Source organism: Jaculus jaculus, chromosome 5 (genome assembly GCF_020740685.1).
Source record: "Jaculus jaculus isolate mJacJac1 chromosome 5, mJacJac1.mat.Y.cur, whole genome shotgun sequence".
Taxonomy (NCBI): Eukaryota; Metazoa; Chordata; class Mammalia; order Rodentia; family Dipodidae; genus Jaculus; species Jaculus jaculus.
In genome coordinates this window covers 47,736,232-47,762,801 of record NC_059106.1, presented here as the reverse complement: position 1 = coordinate 47,762,801, position 26,570 = coordinate 47,736,232, and the positions used below count along the sequence as shown (strand labels likewise).

The 26,570-nt window shown below is 42.6% G+C and overlaps 1 protein-coding gene across 3 annotated transcripts in view; it reads right to left on the bottom strand.

The window, feature by feature from the left end:
- Positions 1-26,570, bottom strand: part of Prdm2 (PR/SET domain 2) — a 127,328-nt gene that overhangs the window by 80,265 nt on the left and 20,493 nt on the right. For 2 of the 3 annotated variants that reach the window (XM_045150661.1, XM_045150662.1), the window contains exons 3-4: positions 10,904-11,081; positions 10,705-10,808 (exon numbers count right to left, since the gene is read on the bottom strand). In XM_045150661.1, coding sequence (XP_045006596.1) covers positions 10,705-10,808; positions 10,904-11,081 — 282 coding nt within the window. The remainder of the gene's footprint in view (positions 1-10,704; positions 10,809-10,903; positions 11,082-26,570) is intronic. The other variant, XM_004657627.2, reaches the window with a different exon arrangement.

Genomic DNA, 26,570 nt, shown 5'->3' with positions numbered 1-26,570 from the left:
GCTCGTCCCTGAGGCAACAGTCTGCCCTCTTCTGGCACTCAGCCCACGTCTACCGTATAGTAAGTGAACACGATACGGTCAAAGGGTGGAAGGAGAGTATCTTTACACACCATGTTCTAAGAAGTACTCACCGTGTGACAGGGACCCTGTCAGAAGTGCTCTGTGGTTACTTTCTTGCATCATACTAAGCAGCAAAGTGGGGTTTTCACTCTCATCTAAGTACCACTGTGCATTTGTCCAGTTGTTTACTAAACACCTCTCTGCACTACTTTTAAACAGAAGTTTTTCTTGTTGACTTAGACAACCTCACACCTCCCTGACAAGACCTCTCCTACCACCTAACACTCTAGGAGAGACTACAAGGCCTTCTTGTCCCATCAGCAGAGCCTCTCTCAGCTTTACAGCTCATACATGGACAGGCACACATACACACAGACTCCTGCCCCCTGAAAACACAGCAGGCCTCCAATGCTGTGTAATGAAGACAGCAGTCATGCAACAGAAAATCTGAAGTTAAACCAAATGCACCAAAGCAACAGAAGCCTCTTTCAGGTGCTCAGGAGATGGGACTGGCATGTTTGCCTGCACAGTGAAATGTGGGAAGTGAGTGATGGCTCCTGGACATTGCCCATCCCAATCAGTCACTTCCTAGTTGGCACATGCTATACTCCCCTTGCCTCTGGGCTCAGGAGCGAGGTCTCCTTGTGATTATATCTATCATAGATGACACCACTCGATCACCACCCACATCCTCATACCAGCAGTGTGGACAGATCAATGGGGCTGTACAAACACACACAGAGACAGCTGCCAGGGAAACCCAGAGTGGGAGAGAGCAGTGAGATTGCCCACCTAGCTCAGTAGCAAAAGGCACTCCACAGGAACTCCCTGGTCTTTGAGACACAGACCTTATAAAAAGCTAGTTCTAGTTGAGTGAAGTCTTCATTTATGCACGGTCCACGGCTTCAAATGGGGCTTCTAGGATTTGTTTTGGAGTTGTTTTTGTTTTTGAGATAAGATCTCAATCGGTAGCCCAGGCTGACCCAGAATTTGTGGCAATCCTCCTCCCTCAGCCTCTCCAGTACTGAAGCTCAGGTTTTTAAAATAGGTAAACAAGAGATTTGTAACTCATTTACAAAAAGAAAATTATCAAAGAATAATTTCAAATAACATATCGTACCTATTAAATTGAAAAACTTGTTTTGGTTGTTTTTTTTTTGTTGTTTTTGTTTGCCAAGGTAGGGTCTCACTAGCTCTAGCCCAGGCTGACCTGGAATTCACTATGTAGTCTTGGGCTGGCCTCGAACTCATGGAGATCCTCCTACCTCTGCCTCTCAAGTGCTAGGATTAAAGGTGTGCACCACCACACCTGGCAAAACTTGTTTTTTAAGGGGGTAAAAAGGACTGGGGTTGATAAAAGCACTTGTCTAGCAAAGTCCCTAGTACTAAAAGATGTGTGAAAATATGCACTTCATTTATACATACATTCAACCAGCAAACACACTTGTAGAAGTTTATTTTGAGATAATTGGACAATTGTATCCAGACATGTATACATAAATGTATTCTGTGGTTTACTATTAACTTTTCCTAATTCATGAATTAGTTCAGTAAATTATACTCCATCCAGATAGGAGAATATTAAGTAATTGTTAAAATGTTTTACAAAAGTCTAGCTGTATATACAGGAATTTATTTTCTTTTAGATATTCCTATATTCCTCAAGAATTTTTCAAACATACACTATTGCTGTAACTAAAAAAGGAATTAAAATGTCACTAGAAAGTCCACTGTTTTATATAATTAATATACACTAATGAAATATTTTTAAGATAATAAAGATAACAAGACATTGTGGAGCTCTATCAGCATAACAGAAACAATGAATTGGTTACTGAATAAAGTCATTTACAGAAAGAATGAACTATATGATATTTTTTAGCTTAAACATATGAATATATAAAGACAAAAAATATATTGCTGAAGACTCCACATACTTGGGCTGCAAGGCCACTGAGAAATCCCGCTGGAACTGGGCTGATAACCTCCTCCATGTAGACCAGCTGACAGAAAGCTGGAAGAAGCCCTTCTACATGTAGTTCAATGGGAGAAAGAGATAACACCAGTAAAGATACTCAACAGTGGACACTGCAAGCCTATTAATTGGCCACCCAGGCCAAATGAGCCAACAGGTGCAATAGCGGCACGTCTGTCATGGTGGAAACCAACTGACCTCCAATTGGACTGGAGGCCCGCTCCACGGGGGTAAACACATCCCTGATACTGAAAACTTAAAACAGGGGTAGTCATGAGCCCTAGAGGTGTAACATCTGCTGGTGTCTGGAAAAACGTATACAGTATGCTTATCAAACTGCCCAGTAAGCACTTCTCTTAATATTTATACCCTTATATTAATGCTACTCTCACTTTGGGTAGAGAATCTTCTCTTTTCAGATGGCAGTGACCTTGGGATGACTCAGAAGGTATCATAGTGCTGGAAAGAAGTGACTGGAGTACTGAGTTACATCTCAATCACACCTTCCAAGGCTCGGGGTCTAATGTGGAAGAGGTGGCAGGAAGAATGTAAGAGCCAGGGCTGGAGAGATGGCTTAGCGGTTAAGCACTTGCCTGTGAAGCCTAAGGACCCCGGTTCGAGGCTCGACTCCCCAGGGCCCACGTTAGCCAGATGCACAAGGGGGCACACCCATTTGGAATTCGTTTGCAGTGGCTGAAGGCCCTGGCGCGCCCATTCTCTCTCCCTCTCTCTATCTGCGTCTTTCTCTGTCTGTCACTCTCAAATAAATATATATATATATATATATATATATATATATATATATATATATATATATATATATATATATTAAAAAAAAAAGAATGTAAGAGCCAAAAGAAGGTTAAGACTCCTTACAACGTGCTCCTCCACACACAAAATGGCCTGGATATCCATGACCTCACAGTGCCTGACACTACCTACACAAGACCATCATAATAGGAGGAGAAGATCATGACATCAAAATAAAAGAGAGACTGATTGAGATGGAGAGGGGATATGATGGAGAATGGAATTTCAAAGGGGAAAGTAGGGGAGAGGGAGAGTATTACCATGGGATTTTTTTTTTTTAATTATTTGAGAGCGACAGACACAGAGAGAAAGACAGATAGAGGGAGAGAGAGAGAATGGGCGCGCCAGGGCTTCCAGCCTCTGCAAACGAACTCCAGACGCGTGCGCCCCCTTGTGCATCTGGCTAACGTGGGACCTGGGGAACCAAGCCTCGTACCAGGGTCCTTAGGCTTCACAGGCAAGCGCTTAACCGCTAAGGCATCTCTCCAGCCCACCATGGGATATTTTTTATAATCATGGAAAATGTTAATAAAAATTGAGAAAAAAAAAGAAAATGCCATTAGAAAATCTAAAAAAAAAAAAAGAGAGAGAGAGAGAGAGAAAATAATATAAAATTGAACCCATGTAACTTATCAGTAATGGTTTTCTCTGAAAAAGAAATGGGATAATTCATTAATTTTTAAAAAGGTTTTTTGAGGTAGGGTCTCACTCTATAGTTCCAGGTTGGCCTCGAACCTATAGCAATCTTTCTACCTCTGCTTCCCAAGTACTGAGATTCAAGGCATGTACCACCACACCCAGCTACTTTTATTTTTGTGTCTTTTAAATTTTATTTTCCTTTTGCTTATATGAACCTCCTATCTTTCCCTTACTGATGTTGTAGAATCTATGGAAACTAAGGGAAAAGAATGGGAACAACAGGTTACTGTTTTAAAGTCTTCCTCATCATTATCATACACACTCTGTGTAAAAAGCAGCAGCAGGCAGCTTTCTTGCTTTCACTCACAGCTTAATTGTAGTTAAGAGCTGGGATGAGAATGTGCTTTGTCACAATTTCCATCTCAGCCAGTCAAACCTCAGTTTCCAATCACAATCATTTCACTGGCAAAACTTTGCTTAATTTAAATACAAGCTACTATACTACAAAAGTATCATCCATCATCAGACAAGGGCAACCAAAGGACATCTGTTAGAGGGCACATCCCAGAACTCTGGTTACTCATATGGATCATTCCAAAATACGAAAGTAAAAAGTAATTAGCTTGGCCTTTCAGCTACTCACAGCCTAGCCTTATTATTTCCATGATGGACGCCTCTGACATGACTCAGTAGGTTTCAGACATAAAATTACACAAACGTTTCTAGAAAATCTCCCAACAGAAGCCAAATTTTATTTATTTGTGTGGGGGTGGGACGCACTAGGGCTTCTTCCCGCAGCAAACAAATGCCAGACATGGTTTACCTGGACAGCTTGGGAATGGAACTGGGGCTGGCAGGTTTTGCAAGCAAGTGTCTTTAACTGCTGAGCCATCTTCCCAGCCTCAATTTATTCTTACTCGTAAATCATAAGTTCTAGCTATGGACTGAAGATGTTTAAAAATTCCACAGAACCCTACTAGTACCATACAACCTTTTCTGCATGTGTGCATTTGTAGACTTTGTGGGGAGATCTTCAGGAAGGCGTTGTGGTCTAGATGAGTGTCTTCCTAGGTCTCCTGAGTGTTGCTATCATAAAGTAGTGGACTCGAGAGTGGGGCCTAGTAAATCATTGAGGCCATGCCCTCAAAAGGGATTGCGGAACTCTGTCTGTCCCAATTCTTTCTGTTTCAGTTTAAGATTTGATCCTTTTGCTCTTACACATGCTTCTGTAAGGATATGCCACCATTACCAAAGGCCTAAACCACAGAGCCACTCAATTTTGGACATGAATATCCAGAACTGGAAGCCAAAACAAACCTTTCTACTTCATCATTAGCCTGTCTGAACACAACATGATGGTGACACACAAGTGTTGTGCAGCAATTTCCTGCTAGATACAACAGTCAGAGGGAGGCTTGTTCCAAAGCTCATTACGGCTCAAGGAGAAAACAAGGCACAGGACCTTATAAGGCTCAGGAAAGGAAGTTCATAAAACTCACAAGATTGACAAGGCCCCATCCTAATGTTATATAAAGAATAAGTACTGGCTTAGTGGTTAAGTGCTTGCCTGTGAAGCCTGAGGACCCCAGTTCGAGGCTTGATGCACAAGGGGGCACACACATCTGGTGTTTATTTGCAGTGGCTGGAGGCCCTAGCATGCCCATTCTCTCTCTCTATCTGCCTCTTTCTCTCTCTATCTGTCGCTATCAGATAAATAAATGAATAAATAAAAATAGTGCGTTTCATTAAAAAAAAGAAGACAGAAATCTAAACTTTAAAAAAAAGAGTAAGAACTGCTTGGAAGAAGAGACTTTCACTAGTGGAGCTGTCTGCAAGTCATGCACTGAACTCTGGCGACACAGGCTCTGTAAGTCATCACCTAAGATGGGGTAGACTTATGTGGGATACAGATGTTTTTGAGTCATTCATGTTCCTGTAAGAAACCCCTCACCCATACTCCTGTATGGAACCCCAATAAACACACTGATTTAGCAATTTCGGACTTTGGTGTAATCCTTACTTTGGTCTATTGTTGGTATCCAATCTAGGGGAAAGTGTAACCCAACAGTCTTCACAATAAAAGCCAGTCTAAGAGTCTACGGGCCTTGCTAGAAGAACTCTGAATAGACACCAAGAGGCTCATTCCTGATCAAACTCCAGAATAGCTTCAAGACCTCAAGAAATCGAGCTACCAGGAACTCAGACTTCCTAAGTACACAAAGAATGAGGTCACTTCTAAGAGTCCTTTACTCCAAAATTAACAGTTTCCATGAGGTAATGTCAGGAGTTCATCACACCATATGTTCATAATGCCAAGTTCAGTGCTCCAAAACATATGGTAAAAGTTGAACAAGGAGACACTAAATGAGTGAATAAATGAATTTCCAAAGGGGAGGGGAATTGTACCACATCAAGCTGCTAATATAAAGTTAACCTGTTTAGAAAAACCACTTGATTCTCTCTACTCAATATTCTCATGTATCCTGAAGCTCCTAAGGGATGACTGGCCCAGCTGTTTCTATGTCAACCAATTTTATGGGTATCTCACTTTGAAGTACCAAGTTCTACATTACTGGTATAACCCACTCAGCAAATTTGAAGCACCAGACAACTGCCCCCCCACCACACACAGAAATAAAGCTCAGTAGCTTTTCTATAAAGGGTAACACTAAAATAATTTTAGTCTATATAGGCCACAGAGCCTGTTGCCATGCTCAACTCTGCCATTATGGGGTAATGAGAGCCACAGATAGCATGAAAATAAATGGAATATAGCAGTAAACCAATAAAACTTTACTAATGAACCAAAGCTAGCATCTCACAAAATTTCATGTGCCACAAAGTTTAAAAATGTGAAGATCCTTTATAGTTGTAGGGCTTTAAAAAATAAGTGGCAAGTTGAACTTTCCTAGCAATCTAGATCTTTCTTACAGTGTTACTTTGACAGAGTTCAGTAGCTGTAAAACAGTAGTGACAGCTGAGCAACACTTTCTTTTTATCAATATTTATTTGTTTATTTGAAAAGAGAGGAAGAGAATGAGCATGTCAGGGCCTGTTGCCACTGCAAATGAACTCCACATGCATGTGTCACTTTGTGCATCTGGTTTTATGTGGGTACTAGGCAACTAAATCTGGCCTGCAAGCTTTGCAAGCAAGTACCTGTAACTCCTGACTCATCTCCCCAGCCCCTGAGCAGCGCTTTCTGAAAAAAAGGTTCTGCAGATTCAGCTGCCTGGTTTCTCTCACTTTTTCCTCTTCTGACCCGCAAGCTTCACATATAAATGATTTCAAATTAGAAGAGAGCAAGAATTATGAAATTCACTTGCTAATAATATTGTCATAATGGTACTGACGGCTAAGAAAAATGTCTTTATTTCTTTGAAGTCTTCTCCCTACAGACAGACCACTTCTCTATTTTAATTGATATGCAGTTCTGCTTCTCTCTGTCCTCCTGGCTTAAATTTATTACCTACATGAATAAAAGGCAAATAGAAGGAATCAATTTTCAGTTAAAAGAATAAAAATTTAAAGGCCAGGGAAATGGCTCAATTGGTTAAAGGGCTTATTATATCCACATAACCCAGACGCACATAGTGGCGCATGTATCTGGAGTTCGTTTGCAGTGGCAAGAGGCCCTGGCGTGCCCATTCTCACTGTGTCTGTGTGTGTGTGTGTGTGTGTGTGTGTGTGTGTGTTTCATAAATAAAGAAAAAGAAAATAATTTTTTACAAAAGTAATTTGAAGAGCTGGGCATGGTACACACCTTTAATCCCAACACTCTGGAGGCTAAGGTAAGAGAATCACCACGATTTCGAGGCTAGCTTAGACTACCAAGTGAGTAGTCCAAAGAAAAAAAAGAAAAAGAAGAAATCAAGCCCAAATTTGAAAGGTTTACCAGCAGGGAAGGATGACACACATTTGCAATATATCTTTTGGGAGGTAGAGGGAGGAGAATCCCAAGTTCAAAGCCAGACTAAGCTACAATGCAAAATCAAAGGTTTTGTTGCTGTTGTTTCTTTCCGGCAAGGGAGGGGGGGGGGGGAAGAAGTCTTTTATCAAAGACTGTTTCCAAATTCTGGAGACTGCTCAACACATATGGGAGTGTTATTCTATGCATCCCCTCCCCCAACCCATAACAGAGGAAGATCAAAGCATGATGTCTCCTCTTTGAACCTATTTTGTGCATTCACCCTGGGCACACTCCAGTGCTTCTCTCCTATTATTTCTGATTTAATGGAATGTTTCATTGAAAGCTTAGAGGACTTAAGATGGAGTTATAGTCAAGAAAATTAGTTTAACACTTTATATTAGATTAGCTCGACAATGGCACTCTAGCTAGAGTGTGAAACCCTGCTGCTAAAGAAAAGCCCATCTGAAGAGATTTTGATGGAAGGACAAATACCAAGATGAAGTTCAGTATAGAAGCATTATGATACATGTATGACAATTAAGACAGGGGCTGGGACAAATTAATGGGAAAATGCACCTTTTACTTTGATTTTCCGTGTTTTTAATTCTATTTTATTTATGAGAGAGAGTGTTGGGGTGGGGGATCAGGGCCTTCAGCCACTGGCAAACAAACTACAGACACATGTACCACCTTGTACAACTGGTTTACCTGAGTATTAAGAAGTTGAACCTGGTTCCATTGGCTTTGCAGGTAAGCACCTTAATTGCTAAGCTATCTCTCTAGCCCATGATTTTCTTTTATCTTTGAAAAATATTTTATTTATTTGCATGGAGAGTGAGAGACAGAGAGAAAGAGAGAAAATGAGTGTATGAGGGCCTCCAGCCTCTGCAGACAAACTCCAGATGCATGCACCACTTTGTGTATCTGGCTATATGTGGGTACTGGGGAACTAACCTGGGTCATCAAGCTTTGCAACCAAGAACATTTAACCACTGAGCCACCTCCCCAACCCTACTTTGATTTTCATATAGTTTCATATAGTATCATTTATAATCTTTTCACTTTGCCATATGAAGACATAGGTAATAAACACCTTGTATTTTAACAGTTTAAAATAAAAAGGTTTATCAACTATATACACACATACACACAAATGTGTCTTCCAGTGAGAAGTGAATAAGACTGACTTATTTAGTTGCTGAGAGGAAAAGTCAGCTTCATGAAACCTTAAACCTCACTCAGAAAAACTGGTACCATCATGATTGGCTTACAAACTATAGCAATAGGTAAGTAGGAGTATCTTAAATTAATAGCAGGATGACAACAAGTTTATAGGGACAAATGAATCCAACTTCACATTCCAAATCATAATTTTTCAACAAGCTACTATCCAGTCATTCTAAATGTAAATTTCAATGCAAATAAAACTTTCTACAAGGCCTGAGTAATAATTTGACAATATGCCCAACAACACTGAATTGTTATGCTAGGTAAAAAGGTGACATTAAGAGGTTTACTATTAATGATATCTGTTGAAGCTTAGCAATATACACATGAATTTGAGTGTGCCTTTCCTGGCTCCTTGACATTATCTGCACCATGACCATTCCCATCTGAGTAGAATGCTTGTTCCCTCCCTCTGGGAAACTTAAAAATTCAAGGCACATTTATTTTGGTGTATAATCACATGGGCAGACATTTATAATGGCACAGGCATTGTCTTTAGTAATAAAGTTTTTTTTTTTTTTAGCCAGTCAGTTTTCTCAATTATAGAGAGCTCTTTCACCCTAAAAGTAGTAAAATAGCATATTGAAATGATTCTTGTGGTAAATCTTTGTTTCCTAAAGCCTCAAATTTCACTTCCAGGATGTTCTGTGACAGAGCTAGGAAGATGGCTCAGTGGATAAAATGCCTGCCACACAAGCATAAGCACCCAAGTTCAGAACCCCACACTGTTTGTCATCCCAGTGATGCCTATGGGCCAGAAGGCAAGAAGACAGGAGAATCTACCAGAAGCTCAAGGCCCAGGTAGCCTGGTAAAAGCAGCAGTGAACAATGAGACCCTGCCTCAAAGGAGGTAGAAGGCCCTTGACACCTGAAAGTTGCTCCCTGACCTCCACACTACCCATCTGCAACAACACACACACACCCAAAAATAAATCACAGTAGGTTACTAAAAAGAAGGTATTATAATAGACTCATGAGAAAGAAACCTAAAATGGCCAGGAGAAGCTGTCAGACCAAGCAAAGACGACTTCCCCAATGCCCTGAGTCTCTTGTGGGGATGTGCCACACATTTCCCAGCCATATTTGACGTGCCAGGCTTTCACAAGTCAACATGCAAGAAACAGGTACGACTGTTTACCATCCCAAAGCTGAACTTGCTTAAGAGAGTCACATCCTGACCTGAGGTGCTTCCCCAGGGCACTACCTGAGCTGACTGCGGCTTAAGGCTGGATTCCATGCAAAGGGCAGGAATAGTATCAGCTCATTTATCTTTACAGCTCTCTCAATGAAATGTTAATATTCAGATATCCTAGTAAAGCATTTTCAGTGCCTTCAACTTGTTAATGGAAGATTTTCACAGCCACAGACGAAGTTCCCTGCTCAATGTGAGGAAGCTAGAAGCAGGACCTAAACTTAAGTGACAGTCACAGTGACAGTGATGCCCCATTGCTTGGCAGGAGATAAGGCTGTGACTCTGTGACTGCACCACTCAGGCCTCAGCCGCTGGCAAGGTCAGCCCCTCTAGAGGGGATGTGCTACCACCCTGTTCTGTTCTCCAGGGTTGTTGGAAAACATGAAAGAGAATGAAAACTTCTGCACAGTATGTAAGTGTGCAATGGGCCAAACAGATCCAACTCTGACTGTTCCAGTGACAAGAGAGTCACTCTAAAATACAGAGAGGAAAGGAACTCGCTCCTATTCTCTTTACAGCCACCTTGGAGTGTGTTTTAGGGCAAGTATCTGTGTCACCTGTAAAGTGATTAGCTGCCACATAGACAGTCGAGACCTTAGGGAAAGCAAAACACCCTTGGACAAAGCAGTATTAAAAAAACAAAACAAAACACCAGATTTGGGGGAAAAAATTGACTTTCATTGTCAAAGAGAGCCAAGTAGTTTCAAAACCCCCAAAGTATATGTAAATAGCAGTCTGTACCCAGTGAAACACATTTTCCCTTTAACAAAAATACTCTTGATTTTAAAGAACATATTAAAATAATTTAATTTCAAATGCTGAATTGTAAGAGCAGGGTAAGAATTTCTTTAAAATATAGACAACTTATAAAAAATGAGAATTCTTTCTTACCTCCCACATGTATACATTATTCTTAACCTGAGATCTTTTTTTCTTATCACCAACAAATGGCCCAAACTTTTTCCCTTTTAAAATTGGCTTGGTGGCCCAAACACCTAGAAAAGAAAACCAATATTTTTATAATATGCTGTGATTATTTTAAAGGTTGAAGTCAAAGGTACATCTGTTCATTTTGTGGCCCAATGCCTACCTAACATGATCCCACAGGAAGCTGCCTTATCTGTGCTGTCCCTGTGACAAGGGCACTCACCGATCCGGGTCTTGTCAACAGCAGATGGTAAAAGCCTCAGTTCCTCTGGAAGTCCTCGAAACACATGCTCAGGTATCTCAGACAAGGTCTCTGTGGCTGCCACAGGCTCAGTAACATTCTACAAGTGGAAAAAAAAAAAAAATCACAGGGTCTTAGCAAAAAGAAGAAAACCCTGTGGGGTTGTTACTGCTTTGTTTAGCTTGCTATTTCTAGTACAATGAGCAAACATGCAAAAATGTAACGGAAACTTGAATCAGGCAGGCCAGACTGCTATGGTGATATGGAAGGAAAATTTCTGGAGTTGCCCTGAAGCATGTTTGAGTCTCCAGAGAAAACCAATGCAACCTTCAGGCATGTCTCTGGTCATCTATTTGGTTCTAGTCCCCTATACCCAGTTTCAATATCAATCTCTAGCACCAATCACTTTTAAAGTTCTAATAGAATCTAGCAGCAAAATACATCTTAAATTTTTGTTTGTTTTTTTGAGGTAGGGTCTCACTCTAGGTCCAAGCTGGCCTGAAATTCACTATGTAGTCTCAGGCTGGCCTCCAACTCACAGAGATCCTCCTACCTCTGCCTCCACAAAGTGCTGGCATTAAAGACATGCCCCACCACACCTGGCTTGTTTATTTTTATTTTTTTAAATTTTTATTAGCATTTTCCATGATTATAAAAAAAATCCCATGGTAATTCCCTCCCTTCCCCCCACACACACTTTCCCCTTTGAAATTCCATTCTCCATCATATTACCTCCCCTTAAGTTTATTTTTAAATCAAACACTATGCTAGAGAGATGGCTCAGAAGTAAAGGTGCTTGTTTAAATCAAGGGTTGCCAGCAGCATACCAGGGCACTTAAAGAATACTTTTGGCATACTTCTTAAAGACTGTACTGGCTGATCAGATACTGCCCCACCCACACATCCCTCTAGCAATAAAACCCATCATAACCATGATTTGAACATTCTACCAAGCTCACTGTAGGCCCTCACTGTAAGTTTCCAGGAAGCAGCAACTGATCACTAGATGCCAGGCCACTAAACAGCAAAATCACCATGTATCCCAGATTCAACAGGAAAGAGAATTGTATATAATTACTTCTCAAAGTTAGGTCCAGATTTCATCATAATCTTAAGAAATAAGACTGTCATGAGACATGCTTATAAGGTTGAGGAGATAGGTAGCAACTGGGAGAATAACTACCAAACCGAGGAAGATGGTCTAATAATTACAGCACGCATACTCTAAAGAACAGAGGTGGTCATAAAGTCTAACTGACTTGACATCACCACGCTGCGTGAGTTTTGCAGTCTGAGGGGTTTCATTTCCTCCAAAAGCACACACTTCCCCAGGACTTCCAGAGGAGCCAATGCAGGCAAAAGCAAACTCCAGTGCTTGCCTGTAAAGCCTAAGGACCCAGGTTCGAGGCTCGACTCCCCAGGACCCACGTTAGCCAGATGCACAGGGGGTGCACGCGTCTGGAGTTCGTTTGCAGTGGCTGGTGGCCCTGGCGTGCCCATTCTCTCTCCCTCTCTCTATCTGCCTCTTTTTCTGTCTGTCGCTCTCAAATAAATAAATAAAAATATTTTTTAAAATAAGCAAACTCCAGGATACAAAGATTATTTCTTCCACTATAATGAAGCTCTTGTACCTCTTAAGAATGTTATAGGCCAAGAAAATAAAATATCATTAGAACTTGCAGCCTCCCAGCATTTTTCCTTTCTTTCTCTTCCCTTTCTTACATATCAATAGACTGTTGCAAGAGAAATAAATTCCACAATCATCATGGAGTACTCTCTGGCCTGCCTGGAGCTGAAAAGCCCAAGAGAGCATCTACAAACCTGTTACCTCTTGGGCACAGCCAAGTAATCAGTGTGCTTGCTTCCAAGGCACAAAGACATCTTTTGCAACAGAAGCCCCAACACATCTTCCAAAAAACAAGTTTCAAATTGCCCTAGAAAATGACCTTATGGTACTTGTATTAGCTATAATATGAATGCATTTTGCTGCCATTTCTCACTTTTAAATATAGCATACCCACTAAGCATGGTAGCAAATACCTTCAATGCTAACACTAGGGAGACAAAGATAGGATGACTGCTGTGAGTTTGAAGTCAGCCTGAGCTGAAGTGAGACCATACTTTGAAAAGAACAACAAAATAAATAGTTGTAGCATCAACAGCTAAAACCCTTTTTTAATGTATAAACTGGGTATTTGGAGCTGTGAATACACTTTCTGCCAAAGGGGAGAGGTGCTGACCTGGAAGTTGGTAACTAGAGTGCACAGTGACGACTCTATGGTGCTGACAAACTAAGCAGTATCAACAAACCCTGGTGGAATCATGAGTGCTGGGAGAACTGGCCACTAGGAATGGTCAAAGGCAGTGTTGTCCTTTTTCTCAGATGTAGCCTATCTGTCCTGCCTAAGAGCATTGCCCTTGAACACAGCCTGTTGCCAACCTGAACTAATATTTCCAGGCACTGCTATGGCACATCTAACAACTCCATGTATACTGTGAGCACCCTTGTCATAAGCACTGTGCAACAGTCTTTTAGGTCTGTCAGAGATACCACAGTGTTAAAAGTAAGCCCTATCAGCTGGGCGTGATAGCGCATGCCTTTAACCCCAGCACCTGGGAGGCAGAGGCAGGAGATCACCGTTGAGTTCGAGGCCACCCTGAGTCTACACAGTGAATTCCATGTCAGCTTGGGCCAGAGTGAGTCCCTACCTCAAAACAATAAAACAAAAAAAGAAAACAAACAAAAAAAGCCTGCCCTATCAATACGTCACTCCACAAGATATACACATAGAAGAAACTGAAGCTTAGGGAAATACCCTAAGTTACTCTCTTTTTTAAAAGACTTTTATTTATTTTCTTTATTGGAGAGAGAGAATAAGTGTGCCAAGGCCTTCAGTCACTGCAAAAGAACTCCAGATACATGTATCACATTGTGCATCTGGCTTATGTGGGTCCTGGGGAATCAAACCTGAGTCCTTTGGCTTCATAGGCAAATGCCCAAACCACTAAGCAATCTCTCCAGCCCGTCGAAGTTATTCTGAATCCCTGTCTGTCTGACTCTAGAGCCCAAGCTAATATTCACTACAGATTCTTGTTAAGATCCGCTGGAATATAATCTGATATTTTCTGTTTTACAGCTCAGACTCCATAAGTACATCAGCAGGAGGTGGCACCTACAGTGGGATTGGTTTTCCTACAGGAAATGTGTGACTCAAATGCAAGAGCTTAGGCACTAAAAATCTGGTACCACCTGTAAATGTGAATATAAAGGACCCTGCAGAGCAGCAGGAGTAAGCAAGAAAAAAGGGAAACTGTTTTGTCCCTGCCTACTTGTTTTAGATCTACCCCTTATTTGTTTTGAGATAGGGTCTTACTATATGGCTCCAACTCCCAACTGACTGGACTCCAATTCAAGATCTTCCTGCCCTAGCCTCTTCAGTGCTGGGATTACCAGCCTGTGATATCAATCTCACCTCAACCACAACTCTTAATGTGGGCTCATATTCATATGGAGGAAAGCTCTTTTCTGCTTGCTATAGTATTCTTCACATGACAACAGGCCTCAACTTCAATTCACGGTAAGACACTCCAGACACTGGCTGGACCAAGCCTCCCCTTCCATCTGCTGGAATTTTCCTAGCAGTAGCTCTGGCTGCAAACTATCCAATGCACACAAACAGTATCTTTCACTCAGGGATCAATTCCCAGTGTTGAGCAGCAGACTTGAATGAGTGTCTGACTCTTTGTAGAATACCCACTTAAACTCTTTGAAGAGGGACAAAAACAAGTAACAGGGTCTCCTAGTCTATCAGGAAGGCTTTTCCCACTGGTGCCTCAATTTCTAGGACTTGTGCCAGGTATTTTTTGAGTTGATACAGCTGTCCTTCAATTGGTTCCAGGACCAGGATTCATCCCAGCCCATTGCCCCACCTGCAGATACCAAAGCCAAGGAATGCTCAGGTCCTGTGGTAGTTTGAATTTATTTCCCCCATAGGCTCAGGTGTTTTATTAAGCTTGTAATTTGGGTCTCCAGGGACCTGGCTGGAGGAGGTATCACTGGGGGACAGATCCTGGGGTACAGCCCTAAGGCGTATTTGGGAGTGGATCTGATTTCCAGTCCAAAAGTATGCAGCAGTCTAAGCTAAGGCTGGCCCCTACTGTTTTGTGCCTGTTGCTTTTGGGGTTGGCTGGCTGGTGATGGTATGCCTCTGCTTGAGTGTCTGAAAGCAGCTTCTTTCACCACTGATGGAGCTTCCCTGCATCTGTAAACATGAAAGAACCCCTTCCTCCCCTAAACTGAGCCTGTTTTAGATGTTCATCCCAGCAATGTGGAGCTGACTGTAACAGGTCCCTTATGTAAACTGCACAGTATTTACATATTACCTTCTCTTTCCATATACTTTAACTCATCTCTAGATCATGTGCAATACCCAGTACAATGTAATGTTATATAAACAGATGCTATGCTGTATTGTTGAGGGATTATGGGCAAGGGAAATGTCTGTATATATCCACTACAGTGGCAAGTTTGTTTTCTAAATATTTCAAATCTGAACTTGTAAAACTTGCAGAACCCATGGATACAGAGGGCTGACTACATAAAAATCATTTTTTAGGGCTGGAGAGATGGCTTAATGGTTAAGCGCTTGCCTGTGAAGCCTAAGTACCCCAGTTCGAGGCTCAATTCCCCAGGACCCACGTTAGCCAGATGCACAAGGGGGCGCATGCATCTGGGGTTCGTTTGCAGTGGCTGGAGGCCCTGGCGTGCCCATTCTCTCTCTCTCTTTCTCTCTCTCTCTCTCTCTCTCTCTCTCTATCTGCCTCTTTCTCTGTCTGTTGCTCTCAAGTAAATAAAAATGAACAAAAATTTTTTAAAAATCATTTTTTAGTAAAGACTTTGAACCAACATATTGGTTTGTATGCAAAACAATCACAATTTGACCCAGGAACTGTTTCCCACATAGATCTTAATCTAAAAGCAGCTGCAACCTCCACACAATGTTAAGTACCCCCTGGGGGGCTAATGTTCTAGGTATAACAAAATGAAACAATGCAAAACCTGATGCTCAGGGGGGAAAAAAAAATCAAACACAGAAAGAGGGTGCAGCGATTAAATGGTGTGGAAGCAGAGAAAATGTGCTGGCATTTAGGTGGGGCATGGGAGAACACCTAATAGGAAAAGGCAGCAGCAGGGATCAAATTCTGATTAGGAAGAAGGCTGTTTAGCTCAGAGAGCAGTCAGGCAAAAAGACCACTGTGTCCAGGGCAGAGGAAACGAGCAACCAGGGCCGAGGCAGGGCAAGGCCTAGAGAAGAGCATCCCCATGCACAAGGACTGAGAGGCAGAGGAGGTATGCAGTCATGAAGACAAAGGCAGGTTCAGCAAGGACAGGACTTCCACTGCTTCCTGAGACTCTCCGGTCCCTTTTCCTGTGCTGGTCTATGGAGCACTGTACTTGTATTATTTTTTTATTGAGACAGGTTCTCACATATCCCAGACTGGATGAGGATGACCTTGAACTTCTGATCCTCTTGCCTCCACTTCCTTGTGCTAGGTACTACCACGCTCAGTTTGTATAGTGCTATGGACTGAACCCAGGGCTTCATGCATGCTAGGCAAGCTCTCTACCAACTAAACCGCATTCTAAATTTTTTTTTTTGGTTCATTTTTTATTTATTTATTTGAGAGCGACAGACATAGAGAGAAAGACACATAGAGGGAAAGAGAGAGAATGGGCGAGCCAGGGCTTCCAGCCACTGCAAACGAACTCCAGACGCGTGCGCCCCCTTGTGCATCTGGCTAATGTGGGACCTGGGGAACCGAGCCTCGAACCGGGGTCCTTAGGCTTCACAGGCAAGCGCTTAACCGCTAAGCCATCTCTCCAGCCCCTAAACCGCATTCTAGTTCCTGCTTTGAATGTTTAATCCTGATCCAGATGGAAGAGATTAAAGAACTCTGCTCTCCTATACTGAGGACTTTTCTCTGACAGCTTAGTGAAGAACAGTCTCCAAACTTGTGCTGACACACAATCTGTAACAGCAAGCATTAAATTCAAATGTGTTAACAAGCTATAAATTATTCAGTGACCATGTTGATGTGTTGTCTCAACCTCTCACTACCTCAAACACAAAGAAAGTCAATATTCTCGCCAGGCATGGTGGCGCATGCCTTTAATCTTAGAACTTAGGAGGCAGATATAGGAGGATCACTGTGAGTTCAAGGCCACCCAGAGACTACATAGTGAATTCCAGGTCAGCCTGAGCTAGAGTGAGACCCTACCTTGAAAAAATCAAACAAACCAAAAAAAGGTCAATATTCTCTCCCTTCCCCAGCTACTGGCCACAGGCCCTCTTCACCCAGCCCATTATCCAATCATTAACAAATACTTCCCAAATACCTACTCTAGGCTAGCACCATGCTGGGCAGTGAGGCGACAACAGTCAATAAAGCTGAACAAGGCTACCCACTGGGGAACCTTTCTGTACCTAAGACAAGAAACCTTGGAGATGTGTTTCCAGGTCTGACCTTTCTGGAGTACTGGAGACCCACATGCTTTCCCTGGTCACCTTTCCTGTGACCCAGAATGTGACCCCCATACTGGATGAGTGGGGAGCTGAAGTAAGATAGCCTTCAGCCGTTTCTGTGGGCCAAGACCTGTGCTCAGAATTTTATGCATGCTCCTTCACTTAATCATCAAGACAAGAATAATCACATGGAGTACGATGGAGTTGTCAGGACAGTCAGGCATTATTCCAAGAGACCACACTGCCTCACTCATTCTCTGCATTACTACTTGCTATGGTTACTTTTATGGTCCTCATCGTTCAGAGAAAAGTGAAACCTGCCACAGTCCTAGCCATTACACAGTTGAGCTAGACAATTCCAACCCTGCCAGGCTTCAGGGTTTGGCCTCTCAAACACTAAGCCACAAAACAGCAGCAAACAGCCACTTCCCCACACTACACAGTTTTAATGAAGTGGACTCAGATACAATCCAGATGGGTCTCTACTACCTCCACCAGGGATGCCTGGGAACCCTTTATGGGGTCAGCAAGGTCAGAGTTACTATTATAATAACACAAGATGTCACTTGCATACTTTACTGTAAGGTGTGGGATTTTCTTTTTCATTTTCTTTTTTGAAGAAAGTAAAAGTTTTATTCGAGAAAGACACACGCTGCCAGGCTGTCTTGTAAAAGAAAAACCCAACTGGAATTTTCCTTTTGTAAGCTCTGTTACAGGATGACATAGTCATTCTGAGAGCTGATGAATGGGAAATTGCTAAATTGTGGCTTCCATACTCTAGCAGGGCGCGATGTAACCACTGGCGACCCAGGAGAAGAGCGCATGGGCTCAAGGGCTCCACGGCAGCACCAGGAAGCTCTGAAGCAGCAGCACAGCAGACCAGAAGAACGTGGGATAGACAGACGCCACCCGGGAGAAGCAGAGCAGAGGAAGAACAAGAAAAGGAGCCAATATGCATTTGTACTGCTGACTTCTGCACTACCCAGGTGACAAGCAGGCCTACTAATGCCTGCCCTAACTTCCTATCCTAACAGGATTTCCCGTAGGTAGCTTGCATTCCATGAGTCCCCACTGGCTGCAGAATTCAATCAAGAGGCAGTTCAGGAAGGCAGATGCTGTGTCTGGTGCCTGGCTTATGATGACAGGCACAGAACAGTGGCAGCTGTGAACCAACACAAAGGGGCAGTTGAAGAGTACATGGGTCCCTTGGAGGACATGGAGGCTTCAGTGGAAAGCAGAGAATGAAGAAGTGCAGAGCCTCAGGACACGATTTTCAGGGGTCATGTACACAGAAGCAGCAGCAAGTGTCCTAGTGCTAGAAACGGGGGCAGAGGTGGAAGGGCTCCATGAGCTGCTGTTAGTCAAATAGGAAAGAGTTCTAGGGAGGAAATATAGGCAATGACAAGATGGCTGCACCCCTGAGACCTACTGGATCTGATCCCCTTCTCCATTCCCACCATCCACCACCACTGTCCTACAAGCCTGAAATGACACAGTGATCTGGTCTTGGCCCATACGTGCACAGCCAAGGGCTCCAGGGGCTATAGCATGCTCAGCCAGCAGGAAGGAAGAGTCATCTGCCTGCAGACCACAGACTGATGCAGGATACACAGGTACCTCACTGATGTCAACAACATCAAGAGTCACACAATAGACTGGGGTGTGGCTCAGAGGCATAGCTCTTTTTTTCCCATAACTCTTGCCTAGCATGCTCAAAGCCCTGGATATGACTCCAGCAGCACATACACACAGTCACAGGCACACACACACACAAATACAAAGTCCACCAAAGGACCAGGGCTGACAGGTAAGGGGAGGTGGAAAAGAGGTGGGGATAAGCAGGAGGAGCTATTCATTGATGAGACCAAATTGCCATTTCCTATGCAATCTTCATCCAAAGCCACAAACAGTGGAGCTGCGATTCTTTCTAGTCAGCTGGCATTGATTTATTGTAAAAAGAGAAAGGGAAGGAAGAAAAGAGTTAGACTATTGGAAGAAATCACACACAGGGCTGGAGAGATGGCTTAGCAGTTAAGCGCTTGCCTGTGAAGCCCAAGGACCCCAGTTCGAGGCTCGATTCCCCAGGACCCACGTTAACCAGATGCACAAGGGGACGGACGCATCTGGAGTTCGTTTGCAGTGGCTGGAGGCCCTGGCATGCCTATTCTCTCTGTCTCTCTCTCTCTCTCTCTCTCTCTCTCTCTCTCTCTCTCTCTCTCTGCCTCTTTCTCTCTTTATCTGTCGTTCTCAAATAAATAAATAAAAATAAACCAAAAAAAAAAAAAAAGAAGTCACAGACAAATCCCCATTTATCCTTACAGTCCCTCCCTGTCCCCACCAGTATACCGGCCCATGCTGTGACCTCTCCTCCCCTCCTTGGACTAGGCACTCATCCCACTCTAGGGTTTGGCACGTGGCAGGTTTCCCACTGATGATGACTCCAGGCTGCTGGTCCTCCTGCTTCCAACCAGTCCATGTCCTCTTTATTTATCCGAATTAAGATAGAATCCCAGGGGGTTGGAGAAATTGGTCAGTGGCTAAAGGCACTTGCTTTCAGAACCTGATGGTCTGAGTTTGATTCCCCAGGACCCACATAACGAGATGCACAAAGTGGCACTTACATCTAGAGTTTGTTTACAATGGCAAGAGGCCCTGGCATACCTATACTCACTCTGTGTCTTTCTGCTCCCCTCTCTCTCTCAATAAATAAATATTTTTTTCTAAAAAAAGAACTCCAGCTTATCCACAAAGACACCCCAAACAACTAACCACACCTATTCCTTTTCTGACTCTCTATCTGGTCTGTTTTACATCATGTACATATGGGAGGCAAGGCTCATGGAGAAACCATCTGTGACAGTCCAAACGAGGGACGTGTGGATCTGCATTCAGTAGCAGTGAGAGGAGAAGGCATGCATCTGGAAGAGCTAGGATGTGGCTCCTAGTTGAGACAACAGTAGTAACTTATCAGTGTTTCCTGAAAGACAGGTACTAGCCTTCATTTTACTAACTCATATACCACTGACTGCAACCACAGGATTACATACCAGACAGCAAGCTACAACCAATCAGTCTGTCTGGTCACACAATGGCAGCACTCTGAATGGAACGTGGGCAGTGAGTCACAAGACCACAGAGAAAAAGCAAAACTAAACTATCTCATCCTGACTACCACATTAATTAATACCCAAACACAAAAGGAAAGCCTTCTTGCCACAACGCCCTTCCAGTTATTTAAGGAAATGCACTCCAAGCTGTTAATTTTTTTAAATTTCTGAAAAGGTTTGTTTTCATTCAGAAAGACCTGTCTAGATCTTATAAAAACTGCTAATTAATCTAGTAAAATACGTGATTCAAATGAGATTTAAGTAACATTACTGGAATGCTAATTTCTTATACATTTATTAATTGAGATTTAAATCCTAACAAGAAACACCTTACTTGGAAGACCTTTATTAAAGTCTGAAAATTAAATTTGTAATCATTACTACAAATATATACACTACATACTTAGCATATGCTAGAACAGCAAAAATGATTTCAATTTTTATTCTAGCATAGTTTTAGGGTTTAAAAGAGAGGGAATATGGGCTGGAGAGATGGCTTAGCGGTTAAGCGCTTGCCTGTGAAGCCTAAGGACCCTGGTTCGAGGCTCGGTTCCCCAGGTCCCACGTTAGCCAGATGCACAAGGGGGTGCACGCGTCTGGCGTTCGTTTGCAGAGGCTGGAAGCCCTGGCGCGCCCATTCTCTCTCTCTCCCTCTATCTGTCTTTCTCTCTGTGTCTGTCGCTCTCAAAAAAATAAAATTAAAAAATTTTTTTTAAAAAAAGAGAGGGAATATAAATAAAAAATAATGAGCACACATTCATGCAAAAATGTAAAAGCACAAGAATAAAGTTTTTTGGTTTTTGGTTTGTTTGTTTGCTTGCTCGCTTGTTTGTTTTGGTTTTTCAAGGTAGAGTCTCACACTAACCCAGGCTGACCTGGAATTCACTACGTAGTTTAAGGCCAGGTGGAACTGAACTGTGCTCCTCTTACCTCTGTCTCCCAATGCTGGGATTACAGACATATGACACTACGCCCAGCTAGAATAAAGTTTTAAACACCGCCTGTATATAAACAGCAAAAAACACAAAGGCTTAAGAATCTACCTGACCTCATACTTTAAATCTTAAGTATACATTCATCTTTAAATCAAAAGGAAACTTTAGACCACCAAGTTTAAAGGCCAATACAGGGCTGGAGTGGTTAAGGCACTTGCCTGTCTAAGGACCCAGGTTCAATTCTCAGTACCCATGCAAGCCAGATACACAAGGTAGGGCATGAGCCTACAGCTTGTTTCCAGTGCCTGGAGACCCTGGCATAACCATTCTATATCTGCTTTTCTCTCTCTTAAATAGATCAATAAATATTTTTAAAATACAAATACAGAGCCCGGCCTGGTGGCGCACACTTTTAATACCAGCACTCGGATGGCAGAGGTAGGAGGATTGCCATGAGTTTGAGGCTAGCCTGAGACTACATAGTGAAGTACTTGGGCTAGAGTGAGACCCTACCTCAAAAAACCAAAAGATAAAAAATAAAAAATACACACACACACACACACACACAGACACATATGTGTGTGTGTGTGTCTATAGTAGAAAGTATTTAATTAAGATTTATATTTTTAACTCAACTCTAACATTTTCTATACTCAAAACCTTCCAAAAGTCCCCTATCTCTCAGGCAAAACTCTTTTCAGTTCTTTACAAGGCCTATGGAACCAGCTGCTGACCCCTCTTTGTCACTCACCCCTTTTCTCCTTGACTCCCAGTGGCCTCAGAACCAGTGGCCCCCGCCGCCCCACACTCTAAGGGCTAACTGCCTGCTGTGTCAGATAAGGTAGTCCCATGTGCAGCACGGCACTGGCCATGACTGTGTTGCAGGAAGGCGCCTGTTCTACCTCACACAGGCAGCACCAATAATTGGGTTTTTAAAAGTATAAGTAGGGTTTACTGATATTTCATGAAAATGTATATAAATAACTCCACTTGTGCATTTCTTTGGTAAATAACCACAAATTGTTCTATCAGTTTTAACCTATTAAAACATGCAGCTTCTTGGGATGGAGAGATGGCTTAGTGGTTATGGGGCTTGCCTGCAAAGCCTAAGGACCTAGGTTCAATTCCCCAGTATCCACATGTGATGCACAAGGTAGCACATACATATGGACTTCATTTGCAGTGGCTAGAGGCCCTGAAGTGCCCATTCATATTTATATTTCCTCCCTCCCCCCATCTTTCTCTCTCCCCCCCCTCTTTCTCTCAAATATAGAAATAAAATGTTTTTAAAAAGAAGTTTTAAAACAGGCAGCTTCTCAGCAATTAATTTGATCAAAACTCTCAAATGAGAGCAGTAGCTCACAGGAAATTTAACTCTGAGATTGAGAAGACTTCTATTTATCCATACAAGATACAGATTATTAACAAACATGTTAGGAATCACCACCAAAACTGACACAAGCAAAAGACACCCAAGAACTAGAGGGTACACCACTCTCTCTTTGTAGACTTGGCAAACAAGACAAATCTTCAAGGCCAACATGACAAGTCTCTCATTAAAAAAAGGGAAAACAAGATTCTAAGCTACACACTACTACTCTAGAACAAGCAACAAGAGAAAAAGTCAAATAGTCTTCAATATTTTAAGACAGTACTTCACATTTGGCTAACGAATGAATGTGACTGTGATAAACAGTAAACAGATGGGCACACAGGACAAGAAAGTCTCATACACTATCCTGGGAAAGGACAGCTATCAAAATGGGTTCTAAAATGCAAAAAAAAAAGAAGCCTCTTTCCCAGAGCTAGCAGGTCTACCAAGCTGTCCTCCAACATGGCGTAGGTCTCAGAGAACAGGCATCAGCATACCCTGCACAGGGCTCCATAGCAAGCATGGCAGTTGGAGCCAGAGTCTGAACATGTCCACCAGATTATAGCACTGTTGACTGCATCCCACTGCACTTAGAAAAGAGAAGTGTCTTCTCTGCCGGGTGTGGTGGCACACACCTTTAATCCCAGCACTTGGGAGGCAGAGGTAGGAGAACTGCTGTGAGTTCAAGGCTGCCCTGAGACTCCACAGTGAATTCCAGGTCAGCCTGGGCTAGAGTGAGGCACTACCTCAGGAGAAAGAAGGAAGGGAGGGGGGGAGGGAGGGAGAGATGGAGGGAAGGGAAGGGAAGGGGAGGGGAGGGGAGGGGAGGGGAGGGGAGGGGAGGGGAGGGGAGGGGAGGGGAGGGGAGGGGAGGGGAGGGGAGGGGAGGGGAGGGGAGGGGAGGGGAGGGAGGGAGGGAGGGAGGAAGGAAGGGAGGGAGGAAGGATAGAAAAGGTCTTCTCATGGCCCATAAAAGGCTTCAGAAGAACCATCATTCCTGGTTCCTGACTGACGACAAAGTTGCCCTTGTCCCTTACACAAATATCTTCTCCCAGAGCCTCTGATGAGGCCAAAATCCAGCCACTGGCTTACCTTCCACTTGAACCAAGCTAGTTCCCACCTGAGGATCTTTATATTCAATGCATATCATTCTGCCTAGAATTTTCCTTACCTTGATCTTTACACATAGGAATCCTAGTCACCACCTGAGTCTTGATTCTTAGATTAATCACCTTCTCCAAATAGCTTTCTGTGAGCAAGTAATCTAGAATCTCCCCCAACTTCACCTATTATTCATTGTCTACCTCAGGACCCCACCTCACTGTCTCCACAGCGCTCTTGCTATCAACCAGAACCTGCCTGGCCATCCTCTGATCATGCAAACTATAGTATCTATCATATGCCAGGCTCTGTGCAGAGGGATGAATGAACATCCCCAGGGTTGAGGAAAGAGAACTACGGACAGCTTAGCAAATGCTCAGGATTATATCTGCAGCACTGACGAGGTAAAACATTCTTTGATCATTCAGAAGGCTACAATGCCTTGTTACTGGTTAACAGAAACAACACATACTGATGGAAATGGAGAAATGCTTCAATTATATGCCACTATATGGCCAGAAAATTATAAATTTCAGTCAGGCAAAGACACAGAGAAAACTGTGGCTCAGTAAATTAGCAACAAGATTGTCTTAGTACATCATCACAATTACCCTCAATTATCAAATCTCTCTGCCCTCTAACATGAATTTTAAGATACAAGTACTTGCATGACCATGGCCAATGAATGTTACGTGTTGAAACAAAGTGTCTATCATTCCTGGTTCTTGAGTGACAACAACAGCAGAGTTCCATACCAATCTACACCAGATATTTATGTGGAAAGAACAAGAAACAAACTAGTGCTGTGTTAAGTGACTGAGGTTTGGAGTTGCTTGTTACCTCGGCACAGTGTAATCTATCCTGGCTGATACAGCACTATGGCATGATGACCAAGAGCCAGGGCTTTGGAATCTGACAGGCTGGGCTGGTTTGATATCTAGCTCTTTCACTTACTATTGGAATGACCACAGGCAAGTTACAGCCACCTTGCTGGGTCTTCATGTCTTCACCTACAAAATGAAAATTAAATAACCTGCACTTTATGAAGTGACTATAAAAACTAGGAGAAGAGTATACTATGCTTAGCAAAGAGTGTCCAGCATGTGTGCTAAGCATTCAACAGAAAGCAAGTGTAATAACCCTAGCAGAGCTACTCTAAGCTACTTGGAGTCTACTACATCATATCACTAATAAATCTAGGGAAAAGGGAACACCTCTGAGGTACATACAGATAACCCCAGGTTTACAACAACTCCTTACCACTTTTGACTTTACAATGCGTTTATCAAGCTGGAACTCCACAAAAAGTTGAGGAGCAATGATTCAGGTTGGTGTGGAATACTAATGAAGAAATGAAGGTCATCTATGATCCAAATATGGAGAGAATGGAAAACCGGGTGGGGTGTGACAATGATCAACCAGTAAGGTTCAGTGAGAGGGCAAAAGGCTCACAAGTCCAGCAAGCTGGGCTTCATCAAGATGAAAGGGATAGCAAAGTCATGAGTACTGAATGAACAACAGGAGAACAAGAAAGAAAGACAAAAGAACACATGCTCTAGAGGCTTGTGGAACCCTGGAGGTGAGCTCAGAAGTATCTGGCAAGCTATCCTTCTGGCAAGAACTTGGGACACAGTGACATGGCTGTGATTTCAACAAGCAGTAAAAGACTGTGCAGAAGAGCTGTGGATTCTACTATTCCTTCTAAAGGAATCACTCAAAGCAATATAGTATGACCCTGCCCAGGATCCTGTATCCTTCCCTCTACCTCAACTGGCCGTCCACATGAAAGAAATGGGTCTTTACTATTGTCTTAGAAACCATGCCCATCATTGAGACAGACCTGACAGCAAAAGTTCATCAAGGCAATGCTGAGCAGCTCCTTGACAGAAAGAAAGCAGGGGTCAACTATAAACCAATTTATTTGTGTGCTTGGACCTAGATTTGTAGTGAAGTCAGTCTCGAGTTTATAATGCACCTAATGCTCATTTTCAATGGCTGGAAACAACAGTGGCAAATAAAAAAGCAAAACTCGTATACCATCCCGAACAATTTTTAATATTTAAAAATTACAGGACAATTGCCAGAAAACAGATGGAAGTGCTAAAATTTTAATCACAAAGAGTGGGCAATTTTTATAATCTAAATAAACCTTTCATCACTACCAAACTATTTAAACTGCACCCAAATCCGAAGTCTGCTAACCATTAGAAACATATGAGGATACTTTCCCACTGATATTTCGCATTTGACATCAAAGGGAGCCCTCTAGAGAGCTGATATTAAAACTTGTCATAAGCATAATGAAATTGTAAAAGAGCCAAAAAATGAAATGGTTACTGCTACAATTCTTTTGAATACCAGGCAGACTTTTTTAACATAGTTTTGTTTGATACAAATGGAATATTTAAGCAAAATTGAGACATAAAAAAAAAAAAGTCCAAACACACTGGAAATCTTACTAGCCCAACAAGGTGCAAGAAGTACAGCATTGGTACAACTGTTAACAACTCATATAAGTGAGCACAGAGCAACAGTGCAACAAGAATACAG